The 22,106-nt window shown below is 40.0% G+C and overlaps 1 protein-coding gene across 4 annotated transcripts in view; it reads left to right on the top strand.

Annotated features, from left to right (window-relative positions):
- Positions 1 to 22,106, top strand: part of Rgs7 (regulator of G protein signaling 7) — a 395,350-nt gene that overhangs the window by 186,850 nt on the left and 186,394 nt on the right. For all 4 annotated transcript variants that reach the window (XM_021156734.2, XM_029479845.1, XM_021156749.1 and 1 more), the window contains exon 3: positions 21,422 to 21,518. In XM_021156734.2, coding sequence (XP_021012393.1) covers positions 21,422 to 21,518 — 97 coding nt within the window. The remainder of the gene's footprint in view (positions 1 to 21,421; positions 21,519 to 22,106) is intronic.

Genomic DNA, 22,106 nt, shown 5'->3' with positions numbered 1-22,106 from the left:
GCCTACAGGTATGGCAAAGGGGATTTGGAGAGTTTCTGGCTCTTAAGTGAAGTTCCCTGTGTATTTCCTTGAAAAGCAGCTTTTATTTTTTGTTAATCTGGATAGCCACTGTTTCTAAAGCAATGTCTCACAAATGGGTTTGAAGTATTTCAGAGCAATAAAAAGCATTTGTATATTTACATACATATTCCATAGGCAATATTTTCTAATATAAATGACCTCTAGACTTTTAAATAACACATCTTTTTATATTTCCCCCCCTCACATTTATTCTAGTATGCATTTGTGATATATATTCTTTAACATTTAACTACTATTTCAATTTTCATTTTGAGATTGTTGACTGGCATAGTAATTTATTTTTAGATAAACCATTTTCTGAAGATTGGCAGATATTTTGTGACTGGAAAAGGATTGCATTTTTACGAGACATGTAAATTTAAAATTTTAAAACAATATATCTACCCCCTAAAATATGACTTAAAGTATTCTTGATCTGTAACTTGTATTGATTCTTAATGACTCGAGTATAATATTACCTTCTCAGTAAAAGTCCATCTGACAGTTGCAGAATTCGATGCTCCTTCTCCTGGGATTCCTCTGTATCTATTACTTTGGCTCTGAATTAAAATTTGAATTTTTGTGTACATATCTTCCTACACTGTAAAATGATAAACTTCTCCATTATGTGTACCACATTCCCCACTTGAATACTATACCTTCTTACCTGTCAGTGTTCTGCAGATACTCCTCAGAGACAAGAGTGGAAAAGAGGAAAGCAAGGGAAGAAGAGGGGGGACAAAGAAGGAAGAAAGTAGCCAGGAGGAAGGGAAGAAGGCAGGGAGAAGACAAGGATGCAGGGAAGTGAGCAGAACAATAATATATATATTGAATTTGGTCATATGCTGGCACTCAGCAAAGGCTTGTTTCTATAGTTAGGAAATGCTGTCACCCAGACCTTAAAAAAAATTGACTTTGGGGTGCTAAATAAAGAATGCACAGTTTGGAAAGAATAATTATAGCTAGCACTGATATAGTGACTCTTTCTACCTGGCCCTTTCCCAAGCTCTCTAGTGGGTATATAGGGGGCTGGAAGTAGGAGGGTGTAAACTCATTTAATCCTTATAACAACTCTAGTAGGCGGATACTATTAATTGTCATTTCTCTTGCAGATGCTGAGGTTAAGGGACTAAAATGATGAATATCTTTCCCAAGGACAGTGGTTAGAGTAGCAGACCTGCCGTATTAACATCAGGGGGCAAAATCTGTTAGACCTCTGATGTTTATAACCTGCAAATGCATGCACACAAGGACGCTTCATGCTATGTTTTAAAGGTTAAAACCTTTGAAATTTGAAAGTGTTTTACGGAATGGCATAGTTTGTACATTACAGTTATAAGGCAGCAGCAAATTTCATCTATATTTGGGGTCACGACACCATGAAGAACTGTATTAAAGGGCTGCAGTTTGGGGAATGTTAAGAGTCACTGCTCTAGAGGAACTGGGACACTCTTCAGTGTGGTGGAACTCTTTTATTATCCTCTCCAGTACTGAATGCATCCAGGAAAGCCCCATTTAGTGTGGAGAGCATGAAGACTTTCTTATGGGGATCAGTGGACACAGAGAGTCTGAGAAGAGCTGAGAGAAGGAAATAATAAGTAGAATTCTCAAGTGGCTTAAGGTTTTCTATCTGGGGAATCAAAGCAAACCTCTCAGACTGGGACATGTGCTCTCAGCTGGCCTGTGGTTGTAGTTCCTAGGGTAAAGGGGTGTTACCATAGCAAGGAGTTTAGGACTGCCAGAGACATCCTCTGCTTATTGTCCTGGGAAGAGGCACATGTTATAGTCTTTAAAGGACTCTTTCCTCATCTTTGCTGTTTTGAGACAGGGTTTCACTATGTAGTCCAGGCTGGCTCCAAGCTCACAGTATAGATCAGGCTCTTCTTGATCTTTTCCTGTGTCAGCTTAACCATGGCTGGGATTACAGGCATGTACTCCATGTCCTGTCACCTACTTATCTCCGTAACTAACTCCTGAGGTCTCACTCTGTGTATAGAAAAGTTCCACTAGTCAATGGACAACCACTTTCAGTTTGCCCTGAGATACAGTGGGGGTTCATGTCATCAGTAACTGCTGGGAACAGAACTGGACCTGCTCCCATTCTATTCTTCTTCTGCTGCCTCATGTTAGGCTTCGTTCAGGAATGATCTCCTGTGTGTCATCTTGGGAGGATGTCCATTCCTTGCTTCTTGCCTCAGCCTCCTAAGTACCGGGATTCCAGGAGTGAGACATCACACATAGGTTAAGGCTTTGTAAGTAGAAAGAAAAAGTTGCTTCCGAGAAGCATGACTCTGGCAGCCGTTTTTTCCAGGTTGGTTGTATCCAGAATGAGTTGTAAGAGGAAGGAAGCTGTTCACCTGCCAATCACACCCAGGGTTCCTGAGTGAAGGGCTTGGGTGAGGCTAGAGTGTGTGGCTGAAGCTAAGGAGAAGTACTGGGGCAAGACAGGCCATCATACAGGTTATCACATAGCCTTTTCTGAGACCCCGTTTTGTTACCCTCCCATATTCATTGACACATAAGAGAGATGCTGAGTGCTGGAGGTCTGTGACTGAACCAACCCAGGGGCTTTTCTTCTCGTTGTTCACTTGACAACCACTTACTAACAATATCCTATGTGCATCCAGGCATTTGGATGGATGAGGGCAGGGATGAGGCTCAATAGGTGATATAAAGACTAACAAACATATATTTATTTAAAATTCTACTTTTTACTCTTTCATAACTTATCAACTATGGAAAGAATCAACACGTGGTTGAATTTCTTGGGCATGATCCCACAGTCTCCCAAAGGTGGTAATTCCGTCTACACAGCAAACGATTTACTTGAGGAAGTGCTAAACCTAAGAAAGCAGTGCTACAAGAGAAAAGCATAATTACTGTTGGCCAAAGAATGAACTTTTACAGCATGGGTAAGCCACCAGATAGTCTTTCTTTTACAAACATCAAAGTTGCAAGTTGGTTCAACAAGGAACTTAAAGAGCATGATGTTCTGTAAGAATCTATCCAGCCTGGAATGCTGTACTGAAAAGCCTTTTTGCATTTTGTACATGGAAACATCCATTACAAGAGGTTTTCCCTAAAGAAGTAGCCTTTCCACTTCATAATAGAGAACAGTGATAGAGCAAGGGACAGTGTACCCGTTTGTTATCTTCAAGGCACACATTTAGTGACCTATCAGTTAAAACCTCACCTCCCAACCACCACCATCCTCTGTCCCCTAATAGTAGCACTGATGGGAATCAAGGATTTAATATGTGAGCCTGTGAGGGACACTTTCTATTTGCAACACTGCATTCTCATTTCTCATGGATTGGTATTACCCAAAGAGATACAGGAAAGACAAGCTCATGGTTTCAGATGTATTTAGAAGTGAGAAATTTTCCATGAATGAATTGAGCCTGTTGCCTTAAGAAATGCAACTGAAAGTTGCCAATAACAGTTCAGATTTTTTTAAGGGAGTGTGAGAATTTTCTTTTTGAAACCTTGTCACTGTTGTGCTGAGCCTGGCAATGTCCCAGGAATGAAAGATGTTCCTCATGACATCAGTGGTGTTATTGACAGATGTGGCTTTTGATACTGTATAATGAAATATTTCCACATTTGCAGTATCTGAATTTCTCGGCACACCAAGGTCTTCCAAATGGCCAGTGAATGCATGCTCCAAATGACACAAGTGCATGTAATGGCGGTGAGCACATGTTCCACATGACCATTAAGTATATGCTATTCCTGGACAAAAGGATCCATTCAGCATGAAAGTAGCATGATTCGTTTTAAGGGTATGGAAATTCACTGGTGAAGGCCTCAGATTCTACAGCTTAACTCACCATCATGAAATTGCACTTTGTGCTGTTTTGATGTGTTGGCAAAGTGTGGCAAAGCGGAGTATCCCTGATAGCCCAGGAAGACCAGGGATATGTCTTCTTCTAAAATGTTTTTAGATCTGACACTATAAAGCAATACATCATGACCAACAGAATGCAGAGTAGATATGAAAATCCAGCATCTATCAAGCACTTTAAAAATTTGTAAAAGTGTCCTCTTCATGAGTTACTTTTGATAAACCTTTATACTATACATTAGTCAGTTCTAGCTTCAAAAATGATAAATATCACTTCATGTAACCCATCTATTTAAATAAACTCTTTGAAGCATTTTTAATTTTAAAACCTCTTCTGGGATGCTGAGACTCAACCTTTTGACATCTGCTTGGTTAATAAGCTTTCTTCCCCTCTAGGGCAGGGTCTTACTACCTGGCCTAGGCTGGCTTCCTCTAGTCCTAGCCATCGAGTGTTAGAGTTTCAGATATGCTCAGTTTTAGACAAGTTAACCTAAAATTCTGTGTATATGACAGGAAAGTTGTCCTTAAATGAAATGACAGAGGGTGGTTGCCAGAGCAAGGAAGACAGTTGCTGATGATTTTTTAAAAAAATTTTTTTTGTCTCCCCAACCCCATTTTGGGAAGTTACCTGAGGGTCTCCTCCATGCTACACCAGGGCTCTACTATTGATTCCTTGGCTCTTGAGACAAGATCATTTTTATGCATGTTAGACTGGCCTTGAAGTGGAAATCTTCATGTCTCCCAGTGCTGGGTTTGCAAATATGCCACCATGACTGCTTACCTGGTTGGGTGAATGTTAAGAATAAATACAACTTGCGTGCATTTATATGTTTATTTCCCCCATGGAACGTACCCAATAGAGTAATTTGTAGAAGGTTCCAGCTGAATTGTACCTCATTCATAGACTGTGAAAATGATTGAGAAGTTAGTAGCTAGTGCTTCTATTTAATGAACAAAATGGTGTGGCAAGTGTCATGCTTAGCCTCTGATGGTATGGGATATCTTACTTGTAAAATTCTTATTTCAGTTAAGTATACTTGTGCAGGAAGACATGTGGATATACTGGACCAGAATGAAAATTATTTATATGTCGTATCATAGGTTTTTCTTGAGCAGTTTAAAGCCTTGTAGGAGAGAACAGAGCTTTAACTGACTCTGCCCTGGAGTCTGACCTCTGGTATCTTCATTCACAGCAGAATGGCTCTTGTCCTCAAAGCCTTTCTTTGATTTCTTACACAATTGCTTCTTCATCTTTTTAGCTTCTCCACACTGAATACAGTTTAATACAACTTGGATTGCCTTGCAGCTCTTCTCTTTCCTTTTTGCTACCCACTGTTCCGTTCCCATCTGTCCATGTAGTGTGGTTTTTCCACTTTCTCAGACGCACCTTTTCTCAAGCACAATGTGTTCTGGGTTAATGAAATGATTTGAATATGCCCCTTCTTTCTGTGGAACTCATTTGTAGTCTATGATCTGAAATACCCCTTCTCTAGGGACTCATGCCCCTCCCCTTACCTGTTATCATTGAAGATTACCCTAGGCTACACAGTAGATTTTGGGGAAATACTAGCTCTTTTAGTGAGGTGTTCATAGTCATTACCTATTTATGTCAACAGCTGCCCTGTGGACTAAATGACCCAAGTCTTATATAATGTAAGAAAATGTGTGTAACCAAATCCAGTTCTGTAAATTGAAATATGAATAAAACACACTGTATGAGAATTGCAAAGAAGTAATAAAAATGAGACAAAGCTCTAACTCTATGTATCAAATCTCAGGGACTATGTAATTCCCAGGTAGAGCATGAGAACAAATAGTACTTAGGGTGAGTATTTCAATCTTGGCTGAAATTCAAAGGACTCTTCTTCCTGGGTACAGCCAACAGGAACATTTTCAGTGTGGTGAAAGTCTTTATCCAAGTGAGGACTATATTCAACAATACTGAGATTGCATTTCAAGGGTTAAATGTCATTCTTTTTCTCAAGCATATATTTTGAAATATCATCCTTTGTAGCCAAGTTCTGCACATCTACTCTTTTCAGCTTCGTTGCCGCAGTCCTGCTCATGAATTGCTCAGCCTCGAGAACTCTATGTCAATGTTTGGCCCTATACAAGGAGTTAGTGGTGAATCATCTGCAGGATGCATCATGTCTGTAGGATGATCATGTTGGCAACAAATGTAGAGCTATAGAAAAGAAGAACGCAAATTTTCCTTATGTCACACATGAAGTATTATTTATTGTTTTACTATCCGTTTTCCAAAAATTGGAGAATAAATAACAAGCCCAAAGCCCTACATCAGTCCAACATGCTGTCAAAATTTCCATCGTGGCCCAGTATGGAAGGAGAGGCTAGGAAGCCAGTATCCGTTCATGGAAAAGTCAGTAGTATTATTGTTATTTTTTTTAAAAGGTACTCTAAAAGATAAAGTCTAAGAAGACTGAAACACTACATTGATAATTTGTATGGCTGTACTATAAGCATAGCTAGGCCCAATTTATTATGATAGTTTTCATGCCTATTTATCATTTCCTGCCATAGAAGTCTAGAAAATTATACATATAATACAAAGATTTGGTTTCATATGACTTTCTGACCTTTAACCGTACAGATTTTCTAGAAAGAACATTAGTCAATGTTAGCATCAATGGATAAAACTGGGTTTGGTGGTATATACTGATAATCTCAACATTTGGGAGCTGAGGCAGAAGGACGGCAAGTTCACAGTTAGCCTATATAATACAAGATCATGTCATTAAAAAGCAAAAAGAAGCAAGAACAACAAAGAAACCCAGTCATGACAATAAATGGGGCCCAGCAGCACCACTCTGTTCAAGTCCCCTCATCTTTCTACAGTCCATTCATATCTTGTCTTGTCCTGCAGCTGCCTGCTGTGGGCCATTTCCCCTAAGGAAAATGAGTGTAACCATATTTTCAATGTCCCAAATGCCCACCCTATCTACTCCTTTGATAATATAAGCGAGGTTGATGACCTGCCTCCCGAGAACTCTGTCTATAGAGATATTCAGTAATTAATCAGCAGAAAAAATCCTGATGACTATCTGAACTAACAGACCCCAGATGATTACCACACATGAAGCCAGTTGAGGCTCTCAGTATAAAGTACACATGCTACAGCCCTGCTCTGAGCATCCAGAACAGGGAGAGCAAGTCAGCTGCAGTCTGGGAGGCACAAGGATGAGACCAGTTTCTGGAGAGGCCAGACTGGAGGACCACCATGAGATGACTGGTTAAGTGCTTGTGCCTCACTGATGCTTACGTGAGAATTTTCTAGAGCAGTTTCCCTTCTGTCCTTGTCACCAGTATGAACTTTACAGCTTATATAATGTCACTTCTTCATAGAACAATTTGAATAGAGAACCTACTCGCTAAATATCACAATGAAAAAGACTTATATCCTAAAAGGGAAAAGGGAAAGGGAAACCAAATCCAAGCCACCCCATCACTGTGTTGCCTGTTAACCCTGACTCACTGTGGTGTGGAGGACAGTCATTTCTCTCACATTGTAGTTTTCAGGATACAGAATGGTAAGCATGCTCATATTTGAAAGAGTGGACTCCTCTTTGCAGTAAGAGGAGAACTGCCCCCCTTCCCTGTAAGAGATGCACCTGAATCTGGGCTTCCTGGTAAGTTGTACAGTGAGGTAGACTGGGTTTCATATGGTCATTTAGAATTTTTGAGACATGAAAGTTTAAAGCAACAGACATCTCTACATATCCAAAGCAAACCATTTTCATACATGTGAATAATATAGCTCTGGTCAGTTGTTCAACCAGTTGCAAGCTCCCTGATTAGACCCCAGTATGTTACTTACATACAAACTTCACAACTGGAAGATGACATTGCTTTTATAAAAGACATCACAGTCAGACAAAGATTGACTTCAAATCCTTCTCAGGAATGCAATGATATATTACATATACTGTACAGGGAGATATGACTGAACTTGTAAGTGTGTAAATGTAATGGAAGCCTACCCACCCGTGTAAGAAAAATAATCTATATTTGGCATTTGCTATAGTGTGTGAGTCACTCACCATTGATATGTTTGGCAGAAACTCAAAAACAGGAAGGAGAGTTGCATTAAATAAGAGGTAGGAAAAGAATCAGGGAGAGGTGGAAGGATGGAGGGGCAGATGGATGAATAGGCAGAGGGACGGAGGGACAGAGGGACAGAGGGACAGAGGGACAGAGGGACAGAGGGAGGGACTAAGGGAGAGATTGAATTAGAAACTTCAAGTGTGTTCTTTCCTTATGACTGGTGAGTGTTGGCATGGGGAAGTATCTCTTGTAGTTCATTAGTTGAAAGCAGGAGTAGAACTCAGGAAGTCCAGAAATCACTGCCCAGACCTTGACCCTCTGATCTCCTTTTCTGTAGATCTTACAGTGTGTCTTCTGGGTTGTGATGTGACTGTACGTGTTGTGAGTCAATGTCTTATAGTCCTTTCCTTGATTCTGTGTACTTAATCTTTTATCATATGTCTTAGAAGTTTCAGATCATAGGGATGATAAAAGAAATGTTTATTCTTCAGAAGCTTCCAATAAATATGACAGAAGGAATTGTACAAACACATAGACATCGGTAATGTAATTCAAGATGTATCATAGAAAGAGCATAAGGAAGTTCTGAGTAGTGAACTCTTGAAAATGGCATCATTTCAGCATCTGCCCCAGGGCAGTGGTATGGCAGGGGCATGGCTGTTCAACACACATGCTATCAAGGAAGCAGAATCCTCTGTGTGTAACAAAGGAAGAAAGCCCTCCCCCTAAAAAAGGTCCAATTACTCTCCTAAAGCTACTCAGCAAATGACAGGTTGGCATTAGTTTCAGGTTCTAGAATTTGAGAAAGGCAGCATATGTTCCGTTTCACTTCAGCCTTGATCCACCAGGGTACCAAGACGTTAAGAGAGTGAATGCAAATTTAAAAGCAGATTCAGTCCTTTAATTCTTGAAGACAAAAACTACCCTGTTGTAGAGCATCAAAAGCTATCCTTGACTGTTGGAGATACAGGCATTGTTGACACCATGGCAGACATTTTAGACAGTACATGAGTCTCATATCAAAAGGGAAATGATCTAAATAATCCAACAGCTCTGCCATGACTTTCTGATGGCCACATTCTACCCATAAGGCTGCCCAGGAGCACTTTGGTTTCTGGTGACTCTTTGAGGATATCATGAAGCAGGCACCAGGAACTCTTGATCTCCGTGGCACTCATGGAGATAAACTTTGAGGACATAAATAAGCTGGCTATTAGATCAAAAGCTGTGCATTTGCCTGTTAAGTGTGGACAAACTTCATGATGGATTTAATATAAATTAGTTTAGATCCATTCCTAATTTGCCTCTTGAGAGGAGAGCCAAATGTATGGTATTAGGGGAGTATGGAACAGAAAGCTTTCTTTCTCAGACGGATCATTGAGATGGGAGGATTTTTCCAAAGCCCCTTTCTGTCTTTCTAGCTATTAAAAAAAAATTGAATCAGAAAAGTCGACTGAAATTTTCTCTGCTTTCAAGGCTACTGTTCAGTGGGCTGGAACAATCAATACTGCTGTCTAGATGCTTCTGACGAAGTAAGATCCACTTTAACTCCATAGCACCTTGAATTGGCAGGACCACAGGAGGATCAAGGCTGGAGTGTTCAAGAGGCTGGAACGATCAATACGGCCATCCAGATGCTTCTGAAAGAGAAGATCCACTTCAACTCCGTAGCCACTTGAATTGGCAGGACCAGTGAGAGGATCATTAAAGTGGAAAAGCCTCTTTGCTTGTCTAGGATTTACTCTCTGATCTCTAAAGAATTCTAGGAATTGGAAATTTCAAAATCAATATATAAAATAAGTAAACCAGAAGTGTTGCCCAGAGGAAAAAAGTCAGAGTCCACATCAACAGAAACCCATCTCAATCCTTGGCAAAGTATGCCACCTAAGATAAATTATCAAATTGTCTCGTGCAGGCAGCCATGTATCACTGAATAGCAGAAACCACATCTTAGGCCATTTCACTGTGTGAGACACCAGAGGGTATAGTCTTCCCTGCACCTCAACTACAAACAGCTAGTGCCTGCTGCTGCTCGGCCCAGGACACAAAAATGTATGAGGTTAAATAAAGATCGTTGTGTACATAGCAAAAAAAAAAAATGTAATTTTAAGACAGGGGAAGAAAGGTATGAGATGTTTGAGGCACATAATGCCAAATGACTTTGAAGTAAGCATTTATTTACCTAGTATAGGACATACACTTTTGTAAAATTATTTTTTGAGGTTATAATATAACTAGATCATTTCATTTGTTTTTTTTCCTCCCTCTAAGCTCCCCCCATGTTTCACTTTAATGCTAAATAAATAGTATAGTGAACATAGAACCAGTTACCATTAACTGAGGTTATCAAATACTCCCTGGGTTGGAACTGTGCTACGTACTTTATAGAGTTGGAAGCTCGCTTATTTTGTTCATACCAGTGTCATCACAAACATGAGTTGGGCACACAAATGCACTATGCTGCCTTCCCATGTCCTTGTGGGCAATCTGATATAATAATGGCTATATCATTACCTGGTTACAGGAGAGCATGGTCATACATGCATTCGGTCATTAACCAGTATGTCCTTATGTGACTCATGGCGATATCTGTTAGGATGTACACCAGGAATGGGCCTTCTTCAGGGGCATGTTAACATTTTGTCCTCTCTAAGGGCCACTGCTTTGCCTTCGGGTTATAATGCCTTCCTACTGTTTGCCTTTGAAAATGAAATTCAGCTGGGTGTGTGGTGCTTATCTATAATCCAAGGGCTCAGGAGATGGAGAGCAGATCAAAAGGTCACTGCACTCTAAGCCACACAGCAAGATCTCATTTAGCACAATAGTGGTGGTCTAGGGCTACTGCATCAAGAAAGGGGTCTTATCTAGCATAGCCAAAGATCCAAGGCCCTGCATCTTGATAACAATATGGTCCCTCCAGCACCATGATAACAATAACAACATCAATAGTGATTACAATAAAAATAAGATTAGAGAATTAACCATCCTCCCCTAGAGATTGAATTATAAGACCCTAGAAACGGGTTTTCTACCTATTTTTATTTATTTATTGGTGTTTTTGGAATATGAAGAGCAACTCAGAGCTTTAAAAAAGGTAGAGTTAGGTCCTAAGGCACCGATGACACAACTTTAGTTTTAACCACTGGCTACAAATTTGTCCTTGTTCATTCTGGGGATAAAGGAGGCCCTTTAAATGTGGGATATTCTATTTCCCTGCTATGGGTTTCAGTGTGGGACGGAACAGGAAGTGAGCAAGCACATTGCCGTCTCGTAGAAGTGAAGAGGGGTTGGAAAGAGGGAGAATACTGATTCCACAGGCATCAGAATAAGTATGACTGCTGTCCAAGGGTCAGAAGTGAACCCAGTTTTCAGACGTATTTGATCAGGTACACAGTCAGACATTTTACATCCAGAGTGGATTGCTCTTGGAGCAGGGAATCATGAATGTCCCCAGCATTATTTGCTAACATTTGTGAGTAGCAAATTCATAAATGGCTACAAGGAGAAGCTGGGATTTAAAGAACTGAGTCATAAAATCTCTATGTCCCAAAGTGCAGACACCCACTCTCTTCTGTGGGAGTGGGCACCCTGAGTGTTTCCATCTTTCCTGAGAATGTTCTCAGGGGCACACTAAGCCAGGAACCTTGACATCTTTTATTTAGTCATTTCTACCAAAATCTTAGGATATGCTCTACACTTCCTTTCAGTAGATTCAGTGGCTGTTTTCTAAATATTTATTGATGGTATTATCTTTAGGGTATGACTAGTCTATATTTGCTAAACCCTGCTGGCAGGATGAGTTTGAAATTGATCCCAGATGCTAAAATAGGAAGAGGAAGAAGAATGCACCTCAGAGTGAACCATTGGCATGTAGAAAATAATTCCACAAGACAGGCCTGCAAGGGTCAGGAGTCCTGTTCCCCCTTCCCAGAGAACGTTGACTTGCTAAGACTATTGACTTTGTTTCCTAGGGTTAGAAGAGATGTAAGCAATAGAAAGGGAGACTGCAAATGATTTATCCCACTCTCTTGGTGAGTCCATGATGCATTAAAGAAAAAAAAGGGGGGGGCTTTACTTTTGGAGTAGTTTAAGCCAAAAGCTAGCCCAGCTTTTAATTCTGAACTTCTGATCTCTGTCTTCTGTCTGTCTATGTTCTCTGTCCCTAGCACAGGGCTTTGCTCCATATTTATTGAACATCACAGAAAACATGGTGTTGGAAAGAAATGGGGAACTTGTTGTCTTAATCACTTTTATGATAGGCTACAAATGAAGAAATTATATTACTGACCCACTGACCCAGAACTGTGCTCAGAACTCACACAGATATTATTAACCTGTATGTATATGTTTCTTCCAACATTTATGGCGGGCACTTGTTTTCTTTCAGGTTGCTTTCAAACTATTGGCTATTTTTAGCAAATGATTGTATCAGCCAGCACGTGTGTGCATTTGGACACACACACACATTACACACACACATTACACACACATTACACACACACACATTACACACACACACATTACACACACACACACAACACACACACACACACACATTCTGCATCAGGCCATGGAATTATATATAATTTGAGATGAATGCTATTTTCTTAGCTTAAGTTATAAAAATTGATTGGAGGAGAAATTCACGGCATTATAAGATTGGTTCCCTTGTCTTCTTAAAGGCAGGCTGTACTTAAACAGGTGAGACACACAGTTAGAAAACATATTAAGTGTACAGTAGGGAACAGACAGAGTACATAGTTTAAAATGGCCTCGAGCATATTGTTGCAAGGTCTGTCAAATGTTCAGTATCTGAAGTCAAGAGAGATGTTCAAGAAATGCTTTTATGACATTAAATGTTAAAAGTTTTTCTTTTTTTAAATTTCTATCCATCAGTTAGGTTACAAAAGGTCCTGGCAACTGCCACGAATGTTTATCCAAAGTGGAACAGGTAGGCAATGATACTGAACTTCAAAATATGTGACAACAGATGTTTGAATAACAGGATGAAGGTTTTCATTTTAATCCTATTAAAATGGGAATTCTTTAATAATGAAACAGGAGATATCCCTGATTATACAGGTGACATTTTTGTATATTCATGTTAGAATAAGGCAAAAGTCTAGAATTTGTGGTGTATACCTATAATCCCAGCATTTGAGAGGAGGCAAGGAGATTGCATTTTCTTTTTTTTAAATATTTATTTATTTATTTGTTATATATGAATACACTGTAGCTGTCTTCAGATACTCCAGAAGAGAGCATCAGATTTTGTTACAGATGGTTGTAAACCACCATGTGGTTGCTGGGATTTGAACTCAGGACCTTTGGAAGAGCAGTCGGCGCTCTTAACCGCTGAGCCATCTCATTTTCAAAGCCAAGCTGTGAGACACAGGTCTCTGTAATAAGCAAACAAATGGCCAAGCAAAACACCCAACCCACCCCATGAAATAGCATGAAAGAACAAACCAAAAAGATAGAAACAAACACACAAATACAAGAAAACAAATCAGACATTCAAACAGGATAGAGGCTTATAAAGTAAAGTTAGATGCCTTCCATCATTACGTTCTTTGCCTCAGAGAGCAAAGGGCACACAAAGCATGCAGGCATTAAACATAAAGGGAGTGTCTCATATGTATGGGGGGTGGTGGTCACGGGAAAAGAGGACAGCATTTGCTGTGAGAGAAAGGAACGGGCAAGACTTAATAAGACATTAATATTTGACAGGAACTGGGGAGTATAATTGGTTTTCTACAGGCACAGATGGGAATAAGAGGGACCCTGCAGAGAGCACAGGGGTGAGGTGAGGCCTGAGCCATTGGCAAGTGTACACAGCACCAGGTACATACAGGTTGATGTAGAAACGTGAAAGGACAGTATGACAACTTTGGATTACCCTAAGGAGAAATCTGAACAGTCACGTACATTCACAGTCCATGAGATTGCCTGTTCTCTGAAAGGTGTGTGTGTGTGTAAGTGTGTATTCTCATGTTTATGTTTGTTCAGGGATAGATGCAAGTGTCTGTATATGCATGTGGATGCTAGGGTTCAATCTTAGCTGTCATTCCTCAGTAGCTGCCCACCTTCCTTTTTTGAGACATGTGATTCACTTCATTAGGACTTGTTGATTATGGTAGGCTTACCAGCCAGTCAGCCTTAAGAATCTTCCTGTTTCTGTCTCCCCGGTCCTGGGATTGCAAGTTTCCCTGGTCTGAACCCAGCTTCTTATATTTGTACAACAAAGACACAATTTACTGAATGGAGTACCTTCCTAGCAACTGCAGTGAAAGTTTGTTTATTTGTTTTTAATTAGTTTCTCCCCATGTGTCAGTATGTTCATAGTGCACATGAGTGCAGGTGCCCTTAGAGCTCTGGAGCTGGTGTCACAGGTGGCTGTGAGTCCTGGGAACTGAATTCTGGCCCTCTGCAGGGGAACAAACCCTACACCACTGAGCTGACTCTCCTGCCCCTCTGTGAAAGTTTTAAATAAATGATGAACTACCAACCTTGTTTCTGATTTAAATCCTGGATTTGTCAACAGATCAGCATATGTACAAACTGGGAACGGAACCCATTTAAAAGACAACTTTGAGCAAGCTATTTGAGAGAGGCTGACAGCATTAAAAAGACAATGTTAAAACAAATTTGAAGACAGCTGGCAGTTTAAAAACTGCTGATTCTAAAATCAGGCAGCACCTCATTCTATAAACCAGGATGAGTTAAGAATGGGAGGGGAGGCGGGTGTTGTATGCAGGAAAGGGCTGAAGAAGGTAGAAAGAAGAAACTGACCAAAACCAGACCCATCATTTCAAATTCAATCTTCTTATAAAGGTGACAACTGTGGGGTTTTCATAGCCAAGCTTCCCCTCTAGTTGGTCTGATTACAGTTTTGTTATCTTCTTCTCTGTCTCTTGATGTCCTGTAAAGTCACATGATACAGTGCTGGCTTAGTGCTGTGTCACTGCAGCAAGTGGTTCTGTTTGGCCTCAGTCTCTTAGAGCTGGTGCAGGAAACAGCAGCACCTCCTCTCAGCTTCCTGAGCAGTAGGGCAGGGTGTGGCCTTAGGTCACCAAGGACTCCTTTCAGAGAGATTTGAAAATCTACCAGTTTGTCCAGTAGACTCACTCATTTCCACCTTGAGGACAGAGAGAGTCTTAGACCCAAGCACTTCAGTGTTCTATGTCTTCTTTGTCACCATCCTTTCTCGGTCCTCCAACCCTCTGGCTTCATTGGCTTAGCTCTGTTTACCATGAAGTTTTCCTAGTATTTTCCCAATGACTCTCCTACTTGAACTCAGACTTGAAGGCTACTAAAATGACACCTCATAGGAGCAAGATAATTTTGAAAACTATAACAAGTATACTATGGACAAGGATTTTGGGTAATTGACCAGGGAGTGCCTGGCCTACCTCGCTCTTCTGCTTTTAGAGCTAGAAGCTTCTTGTGTGCTTTTACGTTTGGCCAAAGCACATCTGTATTTCAATTCTTGTTATTGCTTTGTTTTTGACTTTCATTATTAAGCATCTCCCTTCAGCCTTCTGTCTCCTAGACTGCCTGCTTTGTCGACTTTCTGGTCTAAGCATCTCCCTTTCTGGATTCTTTTCACACTGAACACAACAATGAAGGACACTACACTTCACTCCATCAAGCCTCCCTCCCCATTCCACCATCCTTCGGGCTTATGTGTCAGAATTTTTGCCTCAAATTCAAGTTTGGGAATAACTAGGAAAAGCAAAACACACATTAAAAACGATTTCTTTTATAAAAAGGTCAAATATTTAATCTTTAAAATTAGCTACAGTTTTTGGAAATTTAAAAAAAAAAAAAAAGGTCAGTGAATGATCTAGCCCAGATTTCCTTACATAGCTCCTACTGGTTTATACTCACGGGTGTTATGAATGAGGAAAGCAGCAACCTCTATACATGAAATGAGCTGCAGTGTGGTAGAAAATAATCCATTACAGTCTTAATTGAGTTACTGCAGCAAAAAACCAGTTTGTGTTGCAAATCTTAATCTCATTATTATTTAACTCTCATTAGAAGCTGGCTCTGCTCGCTCTGCTCAGCATTGCTCACCTCGGAAGAGTACATCATTTTTCCCCCCACAGAAAAGCTTTCTGAAAGAAAAAGAATTACGCAGGCAGATTTAAATTTCAGCATACCTGCCTCCACCTAATTGCCTAAGGAATCTAGGAAGCTCTTTGGCAATCATTTCTCCCATTTTTTCCACAGCTAGTACTTAAAATGACGTTGCCCATGACAGATGTGCACATGAGAAACACCCATTCAAGGTGTTCATCGGAGCTCTTATTAAGTCTCCAAGTGTCTGCACTTAATGATGGGTTACAATACAAGGTTGGAAAACTTCCTTTGGAATTTTGATTATTTCTCATTCAGAACCAGGGCAGTACAGTGTGTTTCAGCTCAACTTTGGTGCTTTTCTGGCAGTCAGTGTGTCTCGGAGAGTGATTGGGGCCAATGAAATCGATGATAACATTATTGTACAAACCTTTCTGGTAAATGTAGCTACATGGTTAATTTAATCGAGTTCCCATGGGTTTTGAGAACACTGGAGCGCTAGGAAGAATGTTGGGACCTGTCTGGGGCCTCTCTTCAATCATTTGAAGCTCTTTAAAGATGGGTCTTCACAATGTGCTTTTCTGTTGATAGCCTCCAAGTGTGTGGGCTGAGACTGTTTAGCCTGACTGGTGTGTGAATATCATCCCAAGTATGAATCTGTTGTGTAGGCTATTCCAGAAGAAAAGGTCATTATGGGTTCCTGTGAAAAGAGCCTGTGTGGACATTCAACAGAACCTTTTATCTTGAGACCCTACACATGTCTGTGAACTGGAGTCATACCTACAAGCAGACAATCTCAGACCCAGCCACCAATTTAAGGTGACACACTCAAGGAAGAAATTCTTCTAATAATTGAGAGATCCTTGTGTTATGTGGCACTGAAAGACAAGGAAAGTTTTAGATTATGGACAGGGCACAGAGGATCATTGTCCTACACGTTCTAAAGGAGCATTCCCTATAATACATATTAGGTAAGAAGAAAAAACTATTTCAAATACCTTATAACAATGTTTTGAATTAATTAAACTTTCCTCTTTACTTGGACCTGTCAGAAAATTTAAAGATGTATTTTAACAATGATTTGTGTCTTTGTCTTTTTTGTTTGTTTTTGTTTTTTCTAAAATTGAACCTCTATCATTGACCAGACAATCTACTATATTAGCATTACAAAAATGAATGCGATAAGATTCATTTTCTCAATACGTTCCCATGTAAGGGAAAAACTAGGTTTTCCCAGAGTTCAAGTGTGAATTATTTGAGAACACAAACTTGAAAGTGTTTTCAATGCACTGAGCCATATGTCTCGTCAAGGATACATTGCAAAAAGACCATTGCTCAACTTTCGTCAAACAATGAGTTAGCTTATGTAGGAGGAAGGGTTGGCTTTTTCAACACTGCTCTATTAGAGTCCTCGTTTTCATTCTAAAGAAGTTTAAGAAAGAAACTTATGGAAAACAAAACAAAACAAAAAGCCCAAGGGCAGCACTATCATCTTATCAGAAATGGATGTGGCCTCATTTCTTCTAAGTATACATTTTCATAGTTTACATGGTTCTCTAGTAGATATACAAATATCCTTTCTAATTTTTCTAATCAAATTCCTTATCTTTAAGGAACTAATACAAGCACCATCTACAAGAGACTTTCTTTGCTATCATTTCCCCAAACTATAATAGAGTAACTACACGCAACACTCATATTGTGCTAGGTAATATCAGTAGCCTGAAGGTGGTATAAAATATGCAGAATGATAGTCAAATATAGCTACAAAGATAGTGCCATTTTATCAGAGGGATGTGAGAGTCTGTGGCTTTGAATGTGTCTGACAAGTGCTAGAGTCAATTGCTTAAAGATAGCAACAGTTGCTGGTCCCACGGCTGGGCTGCTGAGGAGCCCTCTGCACACGTGAAATTCCCCAGTTCGAATCCTGGTGAAGGCTTTTGGCCACATGGTGACCACATTCTTTCTTGGAGCTGGTAAGATGGCTTAGTGGGTAAGAGCACTGACTTCTCTTCCAAAGGTTCTGAGTTCAAATCCCAGCAACCACATGGTGGCTCGCAACTACCTATAATGTGATCTGACACCTTCTTCTAGTGTGTCTGAAGTCAGCTACAGTGTACTTATGTATATAACAAAATAAATCTTTAAAAAAAAGATAGCAAAAACACTGTGTGAGTTGTGTGTATGTGTGCGTGCTCACATGAGTGCGCACGCAGGAACACAATGTATTTATGGATACATATGCACACACATACATGAACCACATGCACACATCATGGAATGTGTGCATGTTTTCCCCCTTTGGTCTTAAACTAAATTTTCCAGAGACTTTTAATCCTTGTGAGAATTATTTCTACAATCTTTTATTTCTCCTCCTATTCCTATTCCTTTCCAATATTAATTGGTTTGCCTGGGTTTAGCATTTTTTTTTATACCCACCTGCTTTTTCTAGTATTCCTAAGGCAGATAATTAATCTTATGTTAAAGAGTAACAGAAGATTCACACATCCCAAGATAGAAGTTGGAGGATAGGCTCTAAAAGGCAGCTTTTGTACCTCACTGTAGGGTTTAGGAACCAGGTTGTTGTCTTTTTCTCTGTGTTTGATTTTGGCCTTTGTTGCTTTTGAATTCTTTGTTCATTTATGCCAATGTAATCATACTAATGTTTATGGATAAATCATATCAAAACAAACACTGAATCAGGTAAATGTCTTGCCATATTTGTATTCTCAGTTTAGAGCAAAAATTCTAGTTTCACATTATAGTTAAAATTTTTCCATTATAAAAATTATGGTTGGAGCATTAGAGCATTCAAGCAGTAGAGACAGAGGCCCTTATAGTGGACTATATAGCAAGACCCCAAATCAGGAAAAAAATAAGAAAGAAATGGCGGCTCAGAAAAAAAAATCACAGATTGTGAGATGAAACAACAGGTCACTTTAAATTTTCATGCTCCTAACCTTGCTCCAGAGTGCCCCTCCGCACAGAGGTGACTTCAGAGAAAAAGTGCCTCTACTCATTGCTAAGTACTGCATTAATCAGTGCCACACTCCTGGGTGACCACAGGGGATGCATAGGGGGTTCTGCGGCTGTCTCATCCGCCCGGTTTAAGCCTTTAAGCAGATAATACAAGGGCTTAAAGGCTGATATGAGGTAGGCGAAGCAGCTTATTCTTCATTTCTGAACATTCTGTCAGGTGAATCAAGGGCAAACAGCAGCTAAAGAGTCAGATAGAATATCTATTTCCTGCTTCTATACTTAGATGTCTTCATTACTGAAGTGGAGGACTTGATTAGTGTTAGGGGTTTTGGAGGCCTGATAATCAAAATTTCTTCCACTTCTACTTGAGTTGAACACATCAATTGAAGAAAAGGGAATAGACAAGGGTGAGAGAATAACCTTAATGCCACTTATTTGTGCACCCATATATCCCTGAAGTCCACTTCTTTGAGCACACTTGATAACTCATTTGAGAGTGCCTCCCTGGAGGAAGCCTGTGTGTAGACTTCTAGCCACAAGAAAAGGATGGACCCTGGGGGCTTGCTTCTCATTCTATAGCCATACCTGACTAGCTGATGTGCCTATAAGCCTGGTTCCCCTGGAGTTAGTGCCAGGACATGAGCAGGCAGCAGGACATAGCAAATGATGTCTGCATATGCCAAGAAACCTGAACCCAGAGAAGAGACATTCCTGAGTCTCAAGTATATAAAATATTTCAAGTCCATTGCTTATTGCCCAGTCTGCTAGTCAGGCATTATGTATGTCGTATCATTTAACTTTCAAATATTTTACTCCACAGCAGTCCTGACATCAGGCCCCATACAGATTATAAAGAATTGATTCTAAGCATTGTTCTCACTATTTTATGGAAGAGTAGAGTGAGCCTTAGTGAAATTATTTAACCTGCTCAAAGTATGGAAATTATAATTGTTAAGAAGCAAATCCAGATTTACCTTACATGAAAGCCTGTTCTTCCCACCCAGGTATTTTGCATATTAAGAAATCTGATGACATTCATACAAGCAAATTAGATTTTTTTTTTTTAGTTGAAAATCACTCTGAAACTATGAGGTGGGAATTAGGTGACTCATTGATATAAAGTATAGAATATGATTTAAAAAAACAAAATAACTTTTTACTTTGAAACCATTTTAGACTTACAGAAAAGATGGGAAAATGACACAGAGATTTATTTCCCAGGGGGTCACTCCTTGACTTCCCATACTGTGAACATCTTACATAACCATGGCATAATTATGGAGGTGGGAAATTGATCCTGGTGCAGAGCTAACAAAACCTCAAGCTTTATTCAATTTCACCATTGGTTCACTGTTGTCTGTGACACGTTTTTAGGGCAGGGATGCTTGTCTATAGGTTTTCATTTCCCAGCGCCTGATGGTGAGTGTGATTGAGGGCTGGTAACGGCTGCCTGATTATAGAATGGGTAAATGAATGAATGGGCTTTAAGTCCCACACTACAGCTTGGGGATTCTTGTGTGGATTTAAGTCACAGAGGTGGGAAGCACAGAAGGACGTCAGAGGCTTTGATTTGAATGGTTCCTGTAGAACTAAATCCCACCTTAGACTTGGTGAGGAGGAGACTTTTAGAATTAGGAAAATATTTTAACAACACCAGGGAGGGTGTTCCAACAAGATGAAAGAAAAAGATCACAGCACAATCTGCCACTGGGCAGTCTCTGGTAGAATGTTCATCACCATCATCATCATCTCTCTCTCTCTCTCTCTCTCTCTCTCTCTCTCTCTCTCTCTCTCTCTCTCACACACACACACACACACACACACACACACACACACACACACATACACACACACAGAGAGAGACACATATGGGTGTGTTTGTGTGTCTGTGGTTCTTCTTACACTGGCAAGAAAAGAAACCAGCAGTTTCCAGTCTGTTCAGTTTTTCATCCCAGGTTGAATGCAACTGCTAACTAAATCTGTAAAAGTTCCCACTTTAAAGGGAGCTCCACGCAGGGCATTTTAGGCTTCCCTCTCTTTTGGATTGAGTTCAGTTGTGATACTGTGAATTTGCCAACAGTGCTTTCTGACCAAACACTATTTATTACAACTTTGTAAGCAGAAGAGTGTGTAACCTGGACAAAGGCAGTAGTCAAAGCACAAAATCCTTATCAATAGTTTGATGCATCTCAACTAGCCTGTCCCACCACTTGCTACTCCTTTTTACTTCTTATTAGCCACACTTAAAAATATTAATGTAACAAATTCTAGAGAGGCAATAATATAGAATTATTCTTTATTAGACAAAGCCAGTGTTCCAAAAATATATGAAATAGCAATTTTCTTTAAAAGTGTAACCAACATTCTAAAGGTTTTCTTTATTTTATCTTTTAGATGGAAGATGTCATAGCACGTATGCAAGACGAGAAAAACGGAATTCCCATCCGTACGGTCAAAAGCTTCCTTTCCAAGATCCCCAGTGTCTTCTCTGGTAAGTGGCCATCCGACACAGCTGTGTTTCCTTCCACATGTGTCACATCACTGGTTTTTAAACCTCATCATGGTGGTAAGCCTCTGGAAATGAGTGGAAGACATGGCATGTACCAAGAGTTCTAGCCCAACATGGAGTTACTTGGAAAGACAGAATGAACATATATGAAATAAGAGAAAAGATCAATATGAAAACAATTAATGATATGTAAAACTATGCCATGGACACTAAATGTGGAGGTTGAAAGAGTAAGAGACAATCCAGGAGAAGTCAGGAAAGGAGTCTAGAAGCACAGGCTACTCAGAATTGGCAAGATCTGGGTCACTTCACCTGGAGGACATAGCCACATCAGCTGTGCCCGAGAGCTGAGAAATAACACAGAGCAAGCAGGCAACCATGCAGGAATGGTTGTGGCCATAATTCGGGTCTCTAAAAGCTAAGCACAGGATTCAGATTCTGACAAATAGGTATGAAAAAGAGCTTTAAATATTTTGCATATAATGTTATGGTGAGGGGCTTGGGGAGATGGCTGAGTCTTTAAAGGGCCTATCATACATGACTCAGGAGTCATTTTTGGCTCTATGTAAC

Source organism: Mus caroli, chromosome 1 (genome assembly GCF_900094665.2).
Source record: "Mus caroli chromosome 1, CAROLI_EIJ_v1.1, whole genome shotgun sequence".
Lineage (NCBI taxonomy): Eukaryota > Metazoa > Chordata > Mammalia > Rodentia > Muridae > Mus > Mus caroli.
The sequence above is the reverse complement of the archived record's forward strand: the minus strand, read 5'-3'. Positions and strand labels throughout refer to the sequence as shown.